General features: G+C 33.6%; 1 protein-coding gene across 1 annotated transcript in view; it reads right to left on the bottom strand.

Annotated features, from left to right (window-relative positions):
* Nucleotides 1-1141: 1141 nt before the first annotated feature.
* Nucleotides 1142-23970, bottom strand: part of LOC108771532 (UPF0489 protein C5orf22 homolog) — a 111191-nt gene continuing 88362 nt past the window's right edge. The window contains exons 2-3 of the mRNA XM_018536846.1: nt 4261-4479; nt 1142-1405 (exon numbers count right to left, since the gene is read on the bottom strand). Coding sequence (XP_018392348.1) covers nt 1273-1405; nt 4261-4412 — 285 coding nt within the window. The 5' untranslated portion in view covers nt 4413-4479 and the 3' untranslated portion in view covers nt 1142-1272. The remainder of the gene's footprint in view (nt 1406-4260; nt 4480-23970) is intronic.

Below are 23970 nucleotides of genomic sequence, written 5' to 3'. Positions count from 1 at the left end.
CATTTATGTACGTTTTTCTTTTAATTCTATTTTTATGTAAGGTTGTATTTATTATGAAGAAATAAAGCTTAAATTTGTAGATCAATTAATTAATATATAAAATAGGGTACTAATATTACTCATTAGTGTCAATAATATTGAAACACACACACACACACACACACACACACACACACACACGTTTAATAAAAACCTAAACTAAACGGGCTGTACGGGTGCTCGCGTTTTCCGCTTCCTTCAATCGTTTAAAACTGGCATATGCAAAAAAGAACATATCCGCGACTACTCCGTAGCTCGTTGTGTGTCGTGTCCACAATAGACACGTCTTGAAAACAGCCTCAGGAAACGTCATGATCGTGGGAGAAGGAAGACGTTCGTTTTTTTTTTTTTTTGGGCAGTCCCGCGTTTTTGTCTTCATCGGCAGCTGAAAGGGTTGCGTAGAACGTCGGAAGGAGAGAGAGAGAGGGAGGGAGGACGGAAGGGCGAGAAAGAGCGAGTGACGCTCAGCGAGAGAGACCGAGATGAAAGCTGTTGAGACGTGTGGGAAACGGACCCAAGGTATGCAAATCTGAGACTCGTGGAACGAAGATCAGCAAAGAGGGTAGGGGGCTACTTTCGCTGCCAAAAAAAAGCGGCAACCTTCATATTGGCATTGTGCTCGTGTCTCACAGTGGACCAGTGATGCTGATCTTATGTAAATCGCCACAGCGCGATCAAAAACTCGCCATATCCCTTCTTGGTCATGTTTGCTTTACGTTCTACAAATCTGTGAGAGGTTCGTGATGCTTCAGATAACTGTCTAAAATATCATAATCTATGAAGGACGACTGTACATGTGAGAGAAATTCAAATGATATTAAATATATTATAATATTGTGTATTATTTAAAATTGTTAATCAGTATTAATTTAATTTTAATCTAGTAAAGATTTCTGTCGCAGTTAATCTTGTTTTACGCTCTGTTTGTATTTATTTACTGTATATGCTAATTTATTGAATAATTCTATGAAAAAAATACATGGAGAACTAGAAAGACTTATATATTTTTTAAATTTAATTTATAAAAGAAAATATGTTTGCTTATGTTTTTATTTCACAAATAATTGTAATTACAAAATCAATGGCCAATATTAGTCTGCCTCACGCAGTTATGCGTACAAGTGAAATTACACACAAAATAGATATAATTATTATACTTATTATTTTATTTGACAAACCATAAAAAGGACAAAGGATAAAAGGAAAGAATATAAAAGATTACTTTTTTTAAAATTACAGTTGTTCTTCGTCTTGATAAGTCAGTTTGATATCTATTTCCGATCCCAGTCGTTCACGAAGTTGGTCGAGAACGTCAACTTGAATTTGGTCAACATTTTCAAGAGGAGTATAATCATCCTCACTAGATCTGCAATAAAAAATTATTTAATAATAAACATAGTTTATAAAAAACATAGCTATTTATTTCTATTCTTTCTACTTATATCCTTAGAGACTTTAATAAAATATTTAACCTTGTGTATGATAATATTATTATAATATCTCATTAGGCAAAACTACCTCAAAATAATTTTTCGTTCTTCTATTATATATTATATATTATTCAAATTGTTTTTTCATAATATGAATTAATTCTTTAGTGAAGATTTATTGAAGCAAATTAATATTAAAGGAAAGTAAAAATTTGTATCTATCAAAGGTAAAAGTACTTAAGAGTAATATTAATTAACAAGATTATTATAGAATTCTAATACTGGCCCATTTAATAATGAAAAACAGTAATTAATGATTTATTTTAAGTATTAAAATTACTATTGTTCAGTACTTTTAATGCTCCTAATAAGTAATTAATTATGTCTTCCAATAACACATTGTCAATATTAAATTTGTTAGTATATCATTTCTATAAAGAGAACGTAAGATAAAAAAGAGGAAAAGAAAAGCATAAAAGTAAGTTTAAAAACATAAAAGTAGATCATTAAAAGAATTGTACTCTATTCCTGCTTTCACTTTTCTCCGTTCTTCTACTTTCGCTATTTTCACTTTTCCGCTGATACAATGTTTCTTCTATTTGCTCTCATCCTCTGTCAATTTTTGTTGGTGATTGTTTAATCACCGTTTGGCAAACTACGAGTGAAACTACAAACTGTCCAGAGACGATATCCGGTGTTTCCGCATCTCCCCCGGAAACTAATGTGCTGAAATGGGAGTTGGAAATAGCGAAGGGTGGAAGCAAGTCGAGTGGGATGAAATCGATTTTTTTCAACTTATACCAGAAGTTTAAACAGTATCTCCGTACTTTCGATGCCAGATGGCGCCAAGTCACTTATTTTAAAGTTATTTTACTTATATACTAACAAAATGTACTAAATTTTAATAAGTACATATTTGTTTGAATAGAGAGAGAGAATACTACCTAAATATTTGCTAAATGTAAATATATATTTATTTTAAGTACAAGAAATATTAATTTGATTTACTATAATTATTAATTGAGTAAATATTTATTTATTAGAAATAAACAACAAATAATGAACGCTTAATTAGTACTATTTGAAACAATATTATTAAGATTTAGTAGTTTCTCACATCAGTGTATGTAATGATAACTATATTCAGATAGAAGTACATTTATCACATTATTTGTAATTCAAAACATGTTCATATTAAATACTATTAGAAAAATATTATTTCAAAAAGATAGTATAAGACATAAAAAATAATATATTCTTCGATAAAATATACATATTTCCTTTTGCATTATTAACTGTCATTGTTAGTATTCTGCTTTATTATATTATCTAGGAAATATAGATAATAAAATTTTTTAAGTTCCATTAGAATTAAAAAAAATTGTTGATATCAATTGACATAAAATCCTCATAAATATGAGCATATTTATACGATCATACACATTGTACCGATAAATCTATAAGTTGTGCATACTAATTAAATAACATCTTCTAATAAATATATATTGATTACCTAATATAAAAAAGAATATTATAGATGCTATTATAATATTATTATAATAAATAAATTCATGTATTAAAAAATGTTGTTTATAATAAAATCATATTAATATTCAATAAATAATTTTTCAAGTTCAACAGAATATTGTCACCGTAATGTTTAAAAAAGTGATGACGAAACAATACTAGAAGGAAGAAATATATAGCATTTACTTCAGGAAATTGGAGGTAGAGACATCTACCTATGAAACACTAAAGTTTGATGGTTTGATTTTGTATACCCCTACATGAAACCCATCCCTGCCTATCTGGAGGGTGGGGCTTAACGGTATACCCACGATCCTGAAACCACCCCTCGGACAGCCCCGCTATGTCTTCCCTATATAAGCCGCCCTTCTTCTCTCTATTTCGTACCCTCCCAGCATCTTCTTCCACGCCATCTGCGGCATTGCAGACTTCGGTTTTGCATGCGTACAAATGCGGGACAATATAATTTCAGTCATTTCGAACCATAAATTAAAGCCAATTTGTATAACCTGAACTTTTTTAATTGTCGGTATATCCATGAGACGTTATTTACCGCTAATTTTGGTACTTCACCTTTAAGAGATACATAACTCTTATCACAAAGTGATTCTTGCACACTCAACTGCATCTGCTAACTTATCAGGCCTCTATTACACAATAGAGTCGCAATTGTAAGCCGTAAGAAACTAACCGATCATAATCGTTTATTTTTGTCATATTCAAATGTAATTGGTCAATTTCTTACGACTTACAAATTGTAACTTTATTTTGTAACAAAGTTGACTCTATTGTGTAACAAACCTCATATATGCAATTATTTTCGGCTTATATTACTAACAAGCGCATGTTGTATTTTAATATATAATTGTGAGATATATAATTTCAAATATACATACACATACATTAATTCAACCTTATCACAGTAGTTCCATAGTGTATATATGAAGAAACTACAAAAATTTACATAGAATTAAATTCATTTCACATTTAAAAATATTTGTATAATGAGAGACACTTTTGTAAAAAAAGTATCATTCTAAATCGTTAGATAATAGACAAGATCGATCAATAAAAAAAATTCATTAAAGATATTTAAATATATATTATATACTTTTTTGTTATACTATTTTTGTATATTTTCTAATTATCCTATATAATTTCGTCATAAAAACAAATGTAATTTATTCGGTAAATTTTTGAATTTCTAACTAAATTTTTTATAAATTTCTAATAAGAAAAAATTGTATATTGGGAAGTGATCTACCTGGCTATGGTGACGATTGTTGGAGGCGTAGGAAGAGCTGCTAAAAACAATCTGAATGTTCCATTAATCAAGCGATCGAGATCGTTGGGTTCTGTCACATGCTCGGGTAGAACTGTATCATCTATAGTGCAACCTGCATTGTACACTAGCATCCAATCGATTTCGGAATCTCTGTAAACGCTCGTTACTTCTTGAAAAAGCCGATCCACGGATTCGTATCTAAAAATTGAAAAGTATGATTATATTAGTGTATAAGCATTGCGTTATAAAATCAAGTAAATTTTTCTGTTCACTTTTATGAAGATTAAGTAATGCTGTAAATTTACGTATAAGTGTCATCAGACAAGTACTTCTGTATATTTTCGCATTTATTTTATTTACTCTTTAAGAGTCGGTTGGTAATTTACCTATTGGATAATCAAAAGAGTAAGATAATAAATTAAAGTTTATCGAAAGGTAGAACAACCCAGCCTAAATCTTTTAAAATAAAAATTAAGCAGACTTAAAACAAAAATGAACATATTTCACTCTTGGACAAGATGTTCATCTTTTCAGAGTAAAATTTCTTTTATTTTTTTGGAGTACGAGTTGGAAAACGAGTGACAATTTTCACTCTCTTGGAGCGAGATTTCACTTCGAGAAATTTGGAAAGTTAATAAATCAGACATATTAATAAAGATGTAATGAGATATTAGTTGTAGAATGAATATTTATCAAAAGCTTTTGTTAAAAAAATGTCTTCAATGATAAAAATGCTTCATTTACGAGAAGTCGATTATATAGATAATTTGTAAACTTCATCGCGGACGCGCGTAACGATGGACGAAGGCAGGCGGAGGACAAAGGTGAACGATGGAAAGTTTATAATACCCCAATGATAGCACGTGGCTACAAAAGTTGAGGTATTTCCTGAAGGCACGCGACGAAAGTTAACACGGCCACAAGAACGGTTCCGGGTGCTCGTAATTTGTACTTCTCCGTTCCTCTACGAACGTTCTTTATCTCCCTCTCTCTAATTCCCTCATACCGCCCTCTGCTTTTACTCTTATCTGATCACAAGTTTTCCTCGTTTTCTGCAGCTGCAATTCCTGGCGCGGCACGATCGGACGATACCTCTGTTGACAAGGGGCCGATCATCTGTTTTTTATTTAGATTATCGATAATGATATCATTGGGGGATGACGATGCGGGAATTGCGATGGCGGGTTTCGTAAACCTGTTTCTTAATAAAAGGACACTTTGAAGCATACTATGATACTCGCGTAGATGGTTATTAGTGTTTCATGGACTTGACATTTTAGATATCGTCGAAAATTAAGTTTAAAAAAACGGATTATGATAAAATCTTATATTCTTCATTTATTTTTACAGAACTTTAGTTCGTGATATTTAATACTATATACTATTAGAGAAAAATATTTTATATTTTATAAATAACCATAATCTGATTGATATGTAAATTACAAAAATTTTCTTATTTTTTAATTAAAAAATTGTATGTTCCAATCAAAATTTGATTAAAATAACCAAATTTTGATTAAAACAATATATTTTTTAAATTAAAAAATGAAAGTTTTTGTAATTCACTTATCAACTAAATTATTATTCATGCAAAACATTTCTCTCAGTGTGAAAATTCTAAATTTGTAAATAAAATATGATAAAAATTTTTAACGATAGAATTTACTGCAAATTTTAGATGAAACGCCAATTAATGCTCGATGGCAATTACAAAATTTCCGGACACGTGTACAAATGTAGATTTTATAATAAGGGAGAATCAAGGGTGTCTTTTACAGGGCGCGAACTGCTGCACGATCAACGTAAATTAGTTGATGCACGCACCGGAAGGTGAAGAGACACTCTTGATATTAATACCGAAAATGCACGCAGGCCCTTCACGCTGTATCATTTCACCGCCGATGTATGGGCGAGCGCATAATTTTCGAATTAAGGTAAGCGGTCTTGGGTTTAGGTGATCACGGCAATCAAATGTCCGATCGTAATAGGCATAATTGGTGAGAAGATATTCCTTCCTTTCCTTTTCTCTTCTTTATACGATGGTACCAGGTGCGCGGCCAACAAGCGGTGCGCACCTCAGTCGCTAACGCGTCAACTGTTTGTAAGAGGAAGCCATCGTCGAACCTTTCTCGCCCACTTTTTCTTCGCTGAATATTAATTATTCCTCTGAAAGTCGCACCTGCCCTAGCCGCCTCTGGACACACGCGAGCCCGCTTCTTTGTATCTATCACAGTGATTCCCATCGCAGATTATCCTGACAGTTGGGTAACAATGTCGGTTAACGATCGATCTCGATGGAACAAGAATTTTGTTTCGTCTTCAAATGTGCAATTTCATGCGAACAACGCTGCAAATGATTCAATCTCACGCTTGCAATCACTATTACTTGAAGATACTTTAGATAGAGCAGATACAGATGGCATATATTTAAGTATTATATTGAGAGAAAAGTATGATATACCTACCATATTTGCACTATATAATATATTATTATAATATACAATTTTTTCATAATAAACCAAAAAAGAAAGCAACAGTTACGTGTTTGTTTTGTCTATTTAATATAATATCGACAATAATGTTTATAAAATCAAAAATGCAATCTTTGATATAAATATAAACTGATTAATAATCATATAATAAAAAGACTACGATAAAATGTAAAATAGAAATATTACTCATAATTTATTGAAAAGTTATAAAATAAATAAAGTTTAGTATATTCTCATTATGCAATTTACTGTTATATGAATATATTGTTTCAATGATTAAAAAATATTATTAAAACTTTTTAATTGATTTGATTTCTTAATAAAATTTTCAAAGAAGTCTAATCATAAAAATATTTATATTGAGAATAAAAGAATTTTTGTGTAATACAAAATTAAGACGGCAGGTAGATAACGAAGTTTTATTTTCCGCTTGATTCCAAGTTAATTTTATTTTAATAGAGATAAACGTGATGATAAAGGTATGATCGATGATACTTAACAATTACTGATGGGTATAATTATAGATGAGTTATTATGGGAATATGTTTTAATGATGTGTGTTTCATGAACATTCAATCTTAAGAAACAAAATCGCATCGTTAACGCGATCCATTAGAACTTCAAGATTTGAGAAATCATTAGGTTTACGTCCCTGTGATTTTCTTCACGTAATTCGAATTTAATATGCTATAATTTATGATGCTTAAAAGTTGCAGATAATTGTGAAATTTCGATTTTTGTAAGATGTCGAATACATTATATAGCAAACGTAAGTATACTTTTGTTAGCAATATATGATAACGATACATATATTAATTGTAAAATCTATTTACTAGTATTGCTAATTTTAAAAACCAATTAGCTTCTTAAAATTAGCAGTACTATAATAGGTAACAAGCATAGTCAGCAAGCAAAAAAGATAAATATGCAGTAAACTCTGATAAAAAATATTTACATGAAACTAGTTTTTAAATTGAATACTTGATACAATTTGCAGAAAAGTTTAATTATAAAAAATATTTGGAATAAAATAATTTTTGTGCATTAAAATTAAGTAATAAAGTAAATAAAGCTTTACCTCCCACTTGATGCCAAGTTAATTTTATTTTCTTGAGATTTATTAAAGAGATTTATTTAGAGATCCTATTTATTAACAAATTTAATACTAATACTAAAAAATCATGACAAATGATAATCACCCTTGATATTCTCTTAGGGAAACAACATCAGACTTTTTAAAAAAATGTTAACCCCTGAGATATTTTTCAACATTATCTATGACATTACGTTGTTCATCGTAAAACGTCGGAATTTTGCGTATTGCTATTGTGTATTTCATTCTCAAGATCTTTCTAAAATGAGAGAAAATAAACAGGATATGGTGGATTATGATTTGTTACGTGTATGAAATATTTTCTTTTTGGTCCTTTACATTACCGACGGTACTCGCGCGAAACGATATCGAGCGGTATTATCCGAATGCTGTCACGGCTACAATTATATACGGCGGCAAAAACGATCGCGAGATCTCTTTGGACCCTTTTTTTTTATACTTATTCCAGGAAGCAGATGTCACGAGAGACTAGCACCAACGCATCCGCCTCTCTATCTGTACGATTCATATTTTTCGACGTGTGACCGACCGGTTTTGTTATTTCCACTTTTCTCTCTCTCTCTCTCTCTCTCTCCTTCTCTTTGTCTTTTTTTTTGCAACACAAACTACTATGTTCCTCGTACAATGAGTGCAAGCAAGAGAAAGAGACAGAGAAAAGAAGAGAGACCGCAGTAACGAGGAAGGAAGCGAGATACTACTGGTCCACGCTGTCCCGACGAATGAGTTAACGGACAATGGCGGTCCACGTTAAAAAAATAAAGGAAAGAGGAACGTTGAACGAAGGGAGGGGGCCCTCATTACGAAGGGCGCCCCCGGTGTGTTTGTCGATAAGGGGGCCTATATGCAAATGGCCGTCCGTCGCCGGGCGCGGCGGAAAGAAAAAGTTTCCCTCTCTCGCCTGCTGCTTCTCTCCGTCTCTTTCTCTCTTTTTCTCTTTATCTGTTCCGATGCCACTTCTCTCGGTGCAGGAATAATGCCCTCCGATAGTACGCTCAAGCAGGAATGTAAGGGGGAGAGTGGGGAGGATAGGGAGGGTATAATGTATCGTAATCAGATGATCAATTATTAAGAGCGCAGCAAAAAAACAACGAGGGTTGACGTACGAGCGACAGGACAGGAACGTATCCGGATGCGAGGGGCCTTCGTCCTTTTCTCTGCCTCCGCGATCCACTTCGGGATCTCCCCGAGGCGACCGACATTTGATATGCGTTTTAAGGTTTCATTAGAGCGAGTCGTGAGACGCGGGTCCGCACGTTGTCTTATCGCGAGGAGAACATCGCTAGAATTTAATATGCACACACATTATTATAAATGCTTTTAACGTTTATTTAAATTGCCACAGATTACCAGATAGTCATCGAGTTCACGAGTGACAAGCTGCATAATGAAGAAGTACTTATAATACTTGACTATAAAAATATCTATGTTATTAGACAACAGTAATAAAAACATTTCTAAAAACTGTCAATTTTTTAAATAAACAGTTTCGATAAATTCGAAGATGTTCTTTTCTTTCTAGACGTTAAATAACTTTGATTTTGTACAACCAAAATTCTACACACATTTTTATTTTGTATAACTATATGACGAAATATGTTCTATTATTTGAACAAAAATAATTCACACATGTAGTTACATTTATTGTACATATATTATTTATAAAAAAATTTAAATGATTTTAGACGATAAATTTAAAATAAAAATTTTTAAGAAAGTGTTAAATGTTTGTTATAAGAAGAAAAAAGAGTTATTATCCAGATTTTGCATAGTAAAGGTATTGCCTTCTTCGAGCTCGATCTTTTTTCTGGCCTGATCTAACCGAACTTGTTTTACAAAAATGTTTGCCGAGCGTTAGGAAAATGCATCGATATCGGATTACCGATCTATAATGGATATAGACCCAGCTGCGTTCACGCGTATGATCGAAGGTAAACGTTTATTATGCGTGACCCGAAATTTCCGTTATCTATTACCATATGCTCTAAGATGATAATGAAGCGGAGAACTGTTTTTAGGTGCATATTATGTATCAGTAATCTATACTAGAATTTTTTTTTTATATGAATAATACTTCGATTACATTATAAATTTAAAAAAATATTAATTAATATAAATATTTTATTCTGGTCAGTACCTTTATCTCAAGTAATGTATGATAAACAACTCTTAATTAAATCTAAATATAACTATAAAATTTTAGAGAAAAAGTAGCAATACGTTTTTAATTTAATTGAAAATGACTAAATATATAATATAATTATCGTTTATTAAATTAAATTAATTCAGCTATGCATATTTTAATGTGTTTAATAAAATTACATTCAATGTAATATAATATAACATAATAAATAATATTGCAATTGAGATTAGAAATCGACAATTATAAACAGATAGTAATGAAGATTCATAGATTGGAGTTTGTGGAGCTATTCAATTTGCTAGTCCAATTAATAGTACCCATTACTGATATTGGAAGCTTCCATCGCTCTGTTAGTGTCAGGCGGATACCTGTCAGGTGACACGTGCCATTCGGAACACGATAATTTGGCGCGTACTCGCAGGTGGAGCGGGACGTGTTTGGGGCCGTAGCAGGTACACATCTATATCGAGAAACGATCCTAAGGGGCCGCCCCATGCTACCAATCAATAGATATTCATCCCCATCGAACGGTTCGGATGTATTGTCGATACTGGATGCATTCAGCTGCATTGTGGGACAGGCAGGTTGCACTGTTGCCACCGATGTGCCGCGGCAGAAGTTGAAAAGACCATTGACATCGTGTCAAGCACAGGTCGATCTTTTTTGTTACTACGATTTGTCTTGCACGAGAGATTCACTCGAAAATGTATTAATCTCGACAAACAATACCTTCTGATAGACAGTATCCTGGTAACAAAAGAGAAGATCTTTTTTATGTTATCTAGTTGAGATAAATTAAGAAATAATATTCCTCATTCTGTTACAAAATAAAAGAAAAATATAAAAATAGAAAGATATTACATTAATTCTTATAATATAATTTTTATGTTCATATATGTATGTATAATGTATATATATAATGCCAATAATTATATATGTATATTTTATTATATTTAATTATCATTAGATTATATATTTATCTTTTCTTCATTCTTGACGTAGATCAAATTTATAATATTTATCTCCCATTCTCAATGTAAACATTTAATCGAACTTAAATAACAATTTCTGTCAAGAGATCATGGTGTCTGGTTAGTCCAAAGGGTTCTTTTACATAGGGCTTTAATTCCTCCGTGAATTGTTGATTCGTTTGCGCGAACGTTCTTATAACGGTATTCCACCCTTCTCTACGGAGACTTCTAATTAATTAACGGTTGAATTCGGTCACAATTGTGAGTGCGTGCGAATTCGGTGTTGTAACACGTTGGGGCAGCGTAATAGCAGAAAGTAGAGAAAGGGAATAAGACGATGGGGGTCGGTTTCAGCATGTCGTCACGCTGCGCGGTAATTTGCATACGTGTTCCGAATTTAATTAGGTTACGAAACCGGGTCGAAGTTCACACACTTCATTAGAAATTCCGGTGGCCCGTTTCTCGTCCTGATGCGATCCTGTTGTATTCGCTCTTCTTCCCAGGTTACGCCCCTTTCACTGCACGTTTTTCTCGTTATTTTTTGCATACCCTTTTACTTTTCATCTAGCTTTTCGTGAACTTCTGAGCGATTAAAAGTAATCATTATTTCGTAAATAAATAACAAGCAAAACGTTATTAAGATTTTAAAAGATATTTAAATTATTTTATTATTTACAATTAATTATGAATTATAATAAATATCAATATAATAATTTATCAGATACTCTGCTAAAAAAGAATATCATTAAAAAATAAAAATTTTTAATAAAATGGAACTTTTTAATTAAGAAATATTTGTGTTAAAAGTTTTTTAAATTGTTCTGTCGTGAAGCACACAAAATGCAGTTGTATGGATTACATTTAAATATTTAGGAATTACAGAAGGAACATGATATGACGGCTGATACGTTCGTGAGACATGTTTCAGCTACCATTACAGATTTACATGAAAACAGCCCCTTCTAATTATAAAGCTTGCGTATTACTTAGGCAAGGGGAGCAACGTTGCTCTCGGAAAGGTGAAATAATCAAGTTAGTCTCTTTCTCTATATGGGGTCTTATGCAAATTCGACCCTGCTACTGTATCAGCATCAGCTGTCTTAAAAGAAACTTGCAATGCTGGCCGGAACAGGAAGTAAAAGATCTCACGCTGTCTAATTAATTCATTTTCGTTAATGGAGATATTTATTACTCTTCTACGCGTTTTTGTTAACACTGTTAGAATTAAGATCAAGTTTTTTTTCCTTTTCTCTTTGCGTTACATCATATATGCGATTTCTTATTAATAATTTATTATAAACTTTTTTTTCTCTTTTTAACCCCATTACCTTGTCAGTTTAAAGAAAGGGTCTTCACAGTACTTTTTACAAGTGTAATTATTTTTGATGAACTTTTTCAGTAAAAACATATTTTAATAAAATATCTATAAAATAAGTTTAAATGTCTACAACATATGCTCTTTATTTGTAAATAATTATAAAAATGTTTTATGTTAAAGATCAACAAGATTTTGTAAGAAAAAAGTTTTCGTGGCTTATCCGAAATATCTTATAAAATTTAAAAAAAATTAACACACCGTGTATATTCACCTTTTCTTTACATTTTGAATCGACTAACAAGTTCGGGAAATTGTCAAGGTTTTCTCGATGTCATGCTGTACAGAACGACTAAATAGATAAAAGTTTTAATTGATTTACCGGGAGTATGAAGTAGATAGAAGTCCTCGTCTCCAAATTAACAATTAGCGCAATGGTATGGGCTCTTCGATCAGCGATTCGCTCCGTAATTGCGTACAATCAGCGGTTTCTGGAGGAGCGAACAGCTTAACGAACTTCCCCTTTGTCGCTCTGTGCGCGGTCGATTATGATTCGAGAGCCAGGTAGGGACCGCGGCCGTAATAACAGTTTTAAAAAACTCTTGAATATTACTTACTATCGGCATGAACCTACCTACCAGCCGTGATTCGCCGGTGCAAATCGCGATTTAATAGTGTCAAGGAGCGACGGTGCGCGGCGGGAGATCGGGCGTTTTGCTTCTCCAGGAATTTTATCGGGAACTGTAATCCTACGGGATGGTATGGGGTGGCAGTCGAGTCCTTTAATAACGTAATTAGCCCGAAGGATCTAGAATTTCTGTGGCGGATCGGGAATAAATTAATGCAATTATCCTTGTGCTCCGCAATAGTCGTGACTTGGCGGGATGGAGGAAGTTCTTCGCTCCTTTTGTCTCTTTTCTTCTACAATATATAGTAGAAACGGTATTTTGTCTCCGACGTCCTGGCCGGATATTTATATTCGCTCTTGCTCGCTGCCTGATCTTTTATACTGTGCTCAATTTTACGATCATAATTTTTGCTGTCAAACAAAACGATGATAAAAAAAAAGAACAAGATTTTCCTTATCTATATTTTAAGTCACTTTTATAATTATATCGTTTAATATGTTTTAATCAAAATGAAAAAATGTGTTTCTGTTCGAACAAATCATTAAAAATTTAACATTTCCTCCTTACATTTTAAATCTCGATTTTTAAGATCTTTCCAACTGAGAACAGCTTCGCAGCATTCGGTTGTTCTTTAATATGCTAAATATCTCACCGTTTCCCTTTCCATGAAGCGAGTAAAGGTACGCAAATATATGCAATTACTCATCTTTGGCTCTTATTAAAGAGAATTAAGGTCGTGCACGTTGGATCCTGTACGCGGATCACGAAGATCGGAAGGGTTTATGTCTTTTCGTGGTTGTTGGCCGGCTGCGACGTGACCTCGCACGAATTATCGGGCCCGTATGCCGAGGAAGAATTCTCGCATGTATGCGCATACGTGTCACAAAAAAAAGAAATAAGAAGGACGGAGGGATCCGGACATTGTTACTCACAGGGTCTCATCTTCCGCCGTGCTTTCGTAAACCTAGTATACTGTTTGAATTCTCGGGCACGGCTGCGAGTAAGTATGCAAATGAAATAACAAGCGAATCAAAACCTGAACAACATCGAGAGCCTTCTACATCCTGCTCTCAAATTTTCTCATATATTTTTATCTAATGTTTTTATCAAATTTTCAGTTGACATCTGCCCAGTAAAATTAATACAAAAGTGCTTTAGAATATGAAATCTTTTATATTACATTTTGTATATTTCATAAGCGTTTGGGGTAGTGGAATAATAATAATTATTATAGAATTGTGTTTATTAAGAGTTGTAATTAAATATAGCAAAAAAAAGAAATAATATAATTTTTAATATTATTTTACATTAATATATTTTTAGTTTTTGTCTCTTCAGATTGATAAACAATTATAAATTTTATAAAAATAATTACACATTTTAATCCCGTATACTGTATACTTATTATTTAGCAACATTATATACTTTTGTTTAATAATTACAAATTACTAATAGGTAATACCATATCGCATATCTGTTAATAAATATTATCAACATTGAGTTACCGCATAAGCGGATGAAAAATTTCAAAACATTACCATCTATCCCGTGCTCATCGTCCTGAAGAAAACGTCCCGATGGTGGTCGCACAAAGGACCTATTACGCGAGCTGGTCCCAAGAAGAGAAAAAACGACACATTGTGATGTGATGTATGCGTAAGGGGTCGCGGGACTAGAACAAAGCGTCGCGATAAAAACTGGGCATGAATCAGGGCCCTGAGGAGGCAGCAAAGGGGAGGAAAGCGGACCAGTGGGGGCCTCACGTTTTCGAACCTGCTCGTGTACTTTCAGTTTGGCACGCGTGTTCGAGCCGCGTTTCCGCTTCTTCTCTCGCTGTGCTCTCGTGCTATTAATTTATAAATTATATAGTTACGATATTTTCCGTAAATAGTGGACAACACGAAGTGTTAAAGTGCTAAGAATCATCAATGTCATATTGTGCTACGTGTGATAATTATTATTAGATTGATAAAAATGTGAATCACTTTATTATATCTTGCAGAATTATATATTATATGATAATTTAAAAAGTTCAATACAGTTACTAGAATAAAAATTAGTTATCTAATTGTGTATAAATATATCTTTTGAGGGAGTTTTTAATATTAATATTGTCAATTTTTTTTACTAATTGTTTTATTAATAGTACACGCTAATATGACAATATGTATCATATTGTTATTGCTCTCTTAAGTGAATTAAGTATATATTTAGAATTTAATATATTGTGGTGATATTATGTTTAATATCTGGCTTGTCAGTTGTTAATATTATATTATAAATGTATGTGCTATTATACCAGTAGTTGCACTATGCCAGACATAGAAATCACGAGCCCCATGGGACTCATTTCTATTTGTAAGAGGAAAAATAACGAGGGCTAATTAAACTTCTCAAAATAGATGCGCGATGAAAAATAATCATTTCTGTTTTAATGCATGTTATCACAATTAAACCTCTAAAGGCACATATCTATTTTTATCTTAATATATATTGATGTTATATTTAAAATACAATTTATATACATTAAATACATTAAGTATAATATATACAATCGAAATATTAATTAATTCCTTTTTAAACTTGTTAAAATAGTACTAGCATTACACCATACTTGCACAAACATATTTATTCGAGAAAAATATAATTAAAATCAACCATTTTTAACATATGACAAATATTTAATGACGAGAAGAACGCGTAAATAATGTTATATCGTTATTTTCTAAATTTTCTATTCATATTTAATATTCGAGAGATTATACGTGTTTTTTGAAATTTACACAAATATATTTTTTGTATTTTGTTCGAAAGAATATTGAACTAATCGTGCGTTATCTCCGAGTATCTCTTTGTAAAATTATTTTACTGAGAATCTCGTTTACATTGAATATCGAGCGACGATACATACATAGACTTACAGTGTACGATATATCCACCTGGATATAGAAAGAAGGAGATTCCCTATGATAATATCGTAGGGAAGAGCGAGACGAGGGTGACCGCGTATGGATTCGCCTTGAGCTATTCTGAGGGCGAAGTTAGGATGGTTTGGAAATGATGAAAAAGCTTCTTGCGTCACTGTCAGCCGCCGCCGGTCCGCATTACCCTCCATTCCCTTCCTGTCTTCCTCCTCCGCCTCGCGGCCACATCTTTCCTCTTCGTCGCCGTGTACCGACGAACTTGGGGCCTCTATCCATCTTAATATTATTATTTCATTCCGCGAGCTCGGTTTTCAGGGCATCTTTGTCTTCTTTTTTTCCTCTCCTTTTCTCTCTTTCGCTACTACGACCTAATCGTGCGATCCATGCGCGAGAGTTCGATCTCCCTGTTTCCCCCCTTACGAAAACCACCTTCCGCTCTTCCCTGTCCCCGGGACTGATCTACCCGCCCCCGTCACCAGCACCCTCCACCTTCCGGAGCACCATCACTTACGGATCAATAGGGTATGGAAGATAAACGCACCTAGAGGGGGTCTACGGGGTAGAGAACGCGCCAGCGCGGGTGGGACAACGATGGAAAGGGGAAAAAAGAAGGGCAAAATGGTACCCACGCGGAGGTCCCGGTGTCTCGTGTCAACGAGATACGAGGAATTTTTTGTCGCAGATGCGATTCCTTGTTGGAATCGAAGCGCGAGACGCTGCTTTCAGAAAATCGTCCGCTGAAGATGAGATAATGAATAGAATTGATCGAAAGAATTTACGTGTAAAAGAATTATATATAAAGTATAAAATTAATAACTTTAGCAGTACGTAACATAATAATTTAGGATTGCAAAAAAAAATATAGAATAGGTATTAGGATTATAAATCTGTATAAATATCAATGAGTAAATAACAGAAAATATGTACAAGTTTCTTCATTTACTTTAATATCTAAAAAAAATCAGATCATACCATGAATATTACGTACTTGTTCCATTAACGTTCTTGAAATTCTTATTTAGACGATTGAATATGAATTACACGTTACGATACATTTTACAATAGGAGATTTTGTAGGTTTGTAAAATAGTTAAGTCTTGACCGAAGTGATAAGGTTTGCCGACATTTCCACGCATCTGCACAAATAGTAGAATTTAAATTAAGGAATTTAACGGGAAAATAATCTATCACGTTACAAACCTGTAATCGGGATTATTGAAAGTATCTTGCACGGTAACGAAGAGATGTTATTCAACGTCATTTCTTTTATCGATAAACGAGATGAAGACTGGGTTTTTTGTCCTCGAAGAAGGAAATCGTTAGGAGAGCGACATGCAAATTCGTTCGAAACTTTCACCCACCTCTGGCTCTAGTACCCTCTAGGCGAGGAAAGCGGGACACGCAGAAACGGGGTGCAGGGAAAAAATGGACGCGACCCTCGAAGAAGACGAAGAGCCGGGGAGGAGGAAGAGGAATAAGAAGGAAGGTAGAAGAGGGCGAGTGTTTTCTGTTCCTGGCTCGTGGGCGATTTATGCGCCCGAAATCGCACGCCCCCGCTGGAAATGAAACGTCGCGAGGAAAAAGGGTAGGAAGGAGATAGAAGGATGGACGGGGGTCTGGTCGGTGATGGTAGCACGTGAAGGCGAGCGAGCGGTGGATTTTCTACGTGAGGTGCTTTCGCATGACCTCGTTGTCGCGAGAAAAATCGAGAAGATGGCCGGAATCCAAGAGGAGACTGTAATATCGTTCCACACAGAAAATCTCGATGATGCCGAAGCGTAGATCGGAACATAAAAATGTTTCCCAGTGCTGATTTGAAATTGTTAGATTAGTCATAGACCACGGTACGTAATAACACTATTTCGTATAAATATTTTTTAAATATTGTACAAATAGCATAGTTTTTTTTTTTTTAATTAATGGAGAACCATTTAATGAATTTCTCGTGGTTTATAATTAATTTATTTCTTATCAACGTTGATTTATGACACTATTATAAAAAAGTATATGTAATTCGTGAATCTTATAATAGTTTTAAACTTCTCACAATTGCAAATCTCATTAAAACTCAACGTATTTGTGCCACACGATTTACAACTTTGTGGTTTTTTGCAAAGTATTACTTAATTCTTATTATATGTACCATATGTACAGGATACCTACTATGGAACATGTCGGAATTGTTTTGTTTTTCCTAGAAAACACAATAGAAATCTAGAGAATAATTGAATAATTCCGAATCCATTCTAAATGTTTTCATAATAGATGTTTCTAATTATCTTGTAATGTGTGTAACACAGTGAAAATTACAGGTATGAAGTAGCGATGCCTCTCATTATCCTATCATATATCCCGGAGTTATCTCAAAACCGACAAAGGCGGATCCATGGACCTTTCCGTAATCGCGCCAATAATTCCGCTACAATTTCGCCGATAAACGTACTGGAGAACCTCGTTGTGGTTTCGATCTTCCGACGTGGTGGTTGGCGCGGGTCATTTTTCAAGCCGCGCGAATTTTTATCGTATCGCGACCCATCCGGTCGCACGCCATATTTTCCTGGCCACCCGATAGATTCTAAACCGATGCGGAGAAATATTGTCGTAAAAAAGAGGCGAAATAAAATTAAAGCGAGGTACGCAACACCGGTTCGCCTGGTTTCCGATCGCTATGATCGCCATACACCGCGCTATGTCTATTGTCCCCCTTCACCCCTTCCTTCCTCTCGTTCACTGACTCTCTCTCTCTCTCTCTCGTTCTTTCTTGTCCTCCTCGCCACCTCTCTTTAATCGGCCGCGTGCCACTGGCGGAGGGGCAGTATGGCAATATGCGAAGCGAGCCAAGCCCGTTTAATATCGCAGATCGAGGCACAAATGAATATTCATTAAACACATTTTTCCGATTTTAATTACATCCCCTAAGCGGATCTGGCCCGGGCTTACGCAGCTCTTCTCTCGTTCTCCTCTGCTTTCACCCCCTCTGTCCTTTCCATCTTTTTTCTGTCACTTTCTCTTTTCCTCGCTGAGTCGCATGGCTCCTCACGAACCCATGCCATTCTTTCTCTTTCTCTCCAAGATCTACACACTTTTTAATGAAATCCCCATGGTATAGGAGCAACGAACGCCATTATTAATATCACCGGTCTATCTTTGAGCACAATAAAGAATTACTTTGTTATTAATTCCAATGTCCGGCCCCTTTACTCCTCTTGCATAACCACCGCAATGTACGCGTTGCTGTCGCGCCACCGTACAAAATTGGCATACGATGATATATATTGCGTTAAAATACTTGCTTCGCTTTGACGAGGCGTTCTTGATGATACGGCGCCGTCAAAATTTAATTTAGACATACGGAGGATATTTCCTTTCGCAACATCGCACACGCGCTAGCAGTCTCCGTTTGAAGTTTAATTTTAGTTCTATTTTTATTACTGGGAGACGCATGATAAATGATACGCAACAATGTTTTTAATGTAGTGTACACAGAGCGCCGATTAAAAACTTGCACGCAGAGAGAGGGAGAGACAGAGAAAGTGAGATGCTAAAGTCTATTTATTACTTTACTACGAACTTTAGTTTAATTAGTCAAAACAGAGATTTACTACTTTTCAAATTAAAATTAAAAATTAACTTTTAGTAAGTCAAACATTCTATTAAAAAACAAAATTTTATTATTTTTACATATATATGAAAGAATTATAATTAATTATGCAGTATAAGAACTACCCTCCAATGATCTGATTTTATAAGAAATTATATAAGAAAATATGTTGCGCTGTTATAAAGCCGCGAATTTGTTTCATCGCGGCACAGTCGTGTTAGATTTTATTGATGAACCTTTTTTGTTAATAACTTTTTATCGAACAACGAGCGACAGCTAAAATTTATTCAAGGTCATTCCGTGTTATGACCTTGACAACTATAAAAAGATTTTTCTCTTTATTAATTATATTTTATTTATATGATATAATATTATAAATAGCCGCTTTATAGTTGATTAAGCATTATAGTAGCACATTAGCTGCAAATAAGATTATCATTTTTATCTTTTATTGTATCACTAAATTTTCATTATATTCTCAAATATAATAATTATATTATTGAATGTAAGATGATGTTTTTCATTCGTAAAAATTCCTTCATTTACTTCACAAATTAATAAGAATTCGGTTATAATTTTGTCTTTAATATATATTATATATATATATATATTATATATTTTTATATATTATTATATATATATATATATTATATAAGCAAGTTTCAAGTACAGTAATATTCTGTACCTGTTTTATACAGTAACAAATCAATCGTATAAAAATTTTATTATGATCTAAAGTAAAACATCAGAAATTACTAAAAATTTTCTTGTAGTTCATTTACGCATGTAAATATTAAAGCAAATTTTTAAGACGTGTAAATCATAAACTTGCTGTCTCAAGAAATGACTTAGGAGGAAAGAGAGATGAGAAAAGGGAAAGAAGGGAGAGAGAGAGAGAGAGAGAAAGCAGAATTTATAATTAATTTATCCAAATGTGCGCAATTCAACGACATACATTCTTAAATCTCGGTAAGCGAGAGCAGCGCGGTTCAAAGCGTCTCGTTAAACAGTCATACAGACCTCTTTCAACCCCTGAGCGGTTTTTTTCGCTCTGTTTCTCTCTTTCTCTCCTGCCGGCTCCAGACACCCCCGAATTTTTCTTTGTGCCCTGTCTCCCCCTGTGCGTCCTCACCCTCGCCGCGAATCGTGCACACATGACGCGATGGCGAACGGCGAACGGATAACGCATGCGCCCGACATGATATTTTTTCTTCTTTCATGGCATCCCCACCCCATTCCGCCTCTTGTAAGGCGAGGGATGGCTTGGTGGTTGGGAGTACGGGTCGGTGAAGTAAGGGTGTTGCTACGGGCAACGCTAACGAGCTCCATGAGCGTCGTCAGATAGAGCAACACACCACCATGGTATCCTCGTGCCAACCCTCGCCCGCGCACTCTCTACGACTCTTACGACGCTATGACAAATCTCATAGAAAATTGCTTATGTATAAGTCACGCTTATGTGGCTATCGATAGCATAGAAACAGAACCTTGATTGTTAAATCGTTTTCCATTAATTTGTCTTTCTAAATCGTCAATTTTATTCAATTTTATTAAATTGTCGAGAAAGAAAAAAAATTATATTTGTATATACATATATATATATATACATATATAAGTAATTTTCAAACGTAATAATAAATAATTTGTTAAAATTACTTTTTTGATATAAGAATTGAAATATTATTAACTATTGATAAAAATTATAATTTAAAATATTTTTAGATTTTTTAAAATATTAATTTACATATATAAGTATATTAAATTTGCATAAGTATTTAAATTTGCATATAAAAATATATCGCACATATAATATCTGCATTATAAATTAAACTGATAATCATTACAAGTTTTTATACGTGGTCACAATTTTTTTTAAACATCTGCTTTAAATTGTTAAGTTTGAGTGAACATTATGATTTCATTTTAATATTATTAAATAACAGACAGATATTTTAGTATAAAATGTATATCTATTGTATGTATATTAATTTTACAAAGATTTGGGCAAATATTATTGATATTATTTTTAATATACTTATATTAAAAAAAAGAATATATAATACAATGAGTTTATAGAACAACAAATAAAATGAAATTATAGAACAACAAAAATATAAAAATTTTCTCGGAGTACTAATTTAATATTAAAGAAAAGACGATTTTTACTTTTGGGAAGATTGTTAGGATCACGCGGTTAGGGATGAATCAGCGAGGGTTTGTCGACCACGACGGACCGCGGGAGGGTTGCTGCCGGGGTGGGAAGGCAATTACGTAATCAAGTAATTAGTCCCTGACCTCAGATAACAGGTTTCCTCGTAGTATTCAACCGTCCCGATTTTCTCAGTAACCTCCTTCCGAATTCCTATATCTCTGTACATTGTATTTCACTCTCAACGACAAGTATATACATGAGAAACAATTCAAAGGATTACTTAACAATAGTAAACAATCTCCTGGAATAAGTTTTCTAGTTTATAATTATTTAAAACAATCTTTGCATCATTTATAGTCATTATTGATTTATAAAATGTTGTAATCTAAATTAATATTTTAAATTTATAAATACATTGTATATGCAAATTGTTATCTTTAAAATAACAATTCGGCATATTTTTAAGTGTATTTGACGTGCTCTCTAGATATGTAATTTTTTCGTGGCATGCACGCAACATAGCGAGCGTTTTTCACTCACTGGAGATTTACGAGGGCGAGGGTAGAGCGAGCATTATGGGTGGCGAACTGACGTCGGTGAAGGCAGTCAGAGGAGGCCGAGTGAACCTTACTTATTGCTATATTTTAATATAACGATGGTATAAGAACGCCCCTCCCTACCGTAACATTTATTTCGATGCCATCCTCTCTCGTTCGTCTCCGTAATCCCTTTGCGGTTTCGCATTAATATTCCATGCGCAATGTACGAGCCGCCACGTGTATTAGTGTACGCTCGTGATATATAAAACACCTGCGGCGAGATCAATTTTATTCGAAGCTCTCGTGAGCTCTCCCCGCAAGAATCATCAAACGCGAATGGAAAGAAGTATATTCTTCGTTTTTTCAATTGCTTGAATTATTTGTATATATATTCTTTGATGTTATAAAAGACAAATACTGCTATATATATAGGCTTTCTGTGCTTTATGCAAAACAGAAATGAAAAGTAAATCTAAAATAAAATAATGAAGATATTCACGAAGATTTAGAAACGGTCAAAATTCCACGCCAAATTAAGTCGCGTTAAGTATTTATAAATCCCGAATGTGTCATTCTTTTAACGCTATTATTTTTTATAAGGTGTATCTGTTCGAGACAAGAGAGCTAGAGAAGCGTGCGGAGTCGCGGGAAGAATGATCAACGAAACGTGAAACGAGTCACAGTCGACGGGCTGTTCTCTCACGATTATTGTCCATCGCACAAAGAACGCTCTTTTTTCATTCCTCTCTTTCCTTTCCTTTCTCCTTTCTATATCAGTCGGCTCTTCTCATCGTCCTCATCTTGATGGGTAATGCCAGCTTGGATATAATAATGACCCCGCGCAAGGTACAATACGATATTTTCTTTTGCTAAATTATCGGCGTGCTACTCTCTCAAACTTCTGCTTCTCTTCATTCGAGAAACCGACGGTTACCTTTCTTTGTATCTTTATTTTTATAGTTTTTTTCCTGACATTTATTACATTGCTGTTGAATGTCCGACTAGAATATATATATATATATATATTAAAAATTATTTATTGCTTATTTTAAAATGTCTTCTATTCTAAATAATACCAAAAAGTGCGTATAATAATACATGTAATATATATATATATATATATATATATTACATGTATTATTATACGCACTTTTTGGTATTATTTAGAATAGAAGACATTTTAAAATAAGCAATAAATAATTTTTATCAATAAATCAAGGGCTACAAGCTCAGCTAAATATTTATTGCTGAATTTTAAATAAAATAGATTTTCTCTACCTTCTCGTCAATTATGTAAAAGGAATGCGCTTATTCGCTATTTAAAACTACGGAGAAGTTATAGTAAAGTTACAACAAAGTCTCATTTTATCGTAACTAATATTTAATTGATCAAAATTCGTAAGAAATTACTAGCTTTGGTTTTTACGTTAAAAGTAAATCGTTTTGTAATTGGCAGTTAAAAAAATCTCTGCATATATTGTAAAATTTAACTCGCATATTTATTTTAATAATAAAATATTAAAATATTGTAGTTAGTAACTGTATAAATTTTATAACTTTTCTATAATCTTTTATACAAACATGTCTGCACAAATAAAATTGTCGTAAAATCTTAATTATGAACTAATGCATTACTTTACAAAATATTCACCGTCCAAATTTCGTAAAAGCGTAGGAAAATTGTCTTCAGGAAAATATGTTTGGTTCGCGCAATGATGATAAGATCAATGACGGGAATTCTGATGACCGAACGCTAACGCGCGTCGGAACGATAAGAAAATTCCCATCGCCGTAATATTCGCCGGATCTCGG

This window comes from Cyphomyrmex costatus, unplaced genomic scaffold, assembly GCF_001594065.2.
Source record: "Cyphomyrmex costatus isolate MS0001 unplaced genomic scaffold, Ccosl1.0 scaffold16, whole genome shotgun sequence".
NCBI classification, from domain to species: Eukaryota; Metazoa; Arthropoda; class Insecta; order Hymenoptera; family Formicidae; genus Cyphomyrmex; species Cyphomyrmex costatus.
The sequence above is the reverse complement of the archived record's forward strand: the minus strand, read 5'-3'. Positions and strand labels throughout refer to the sequence as shown.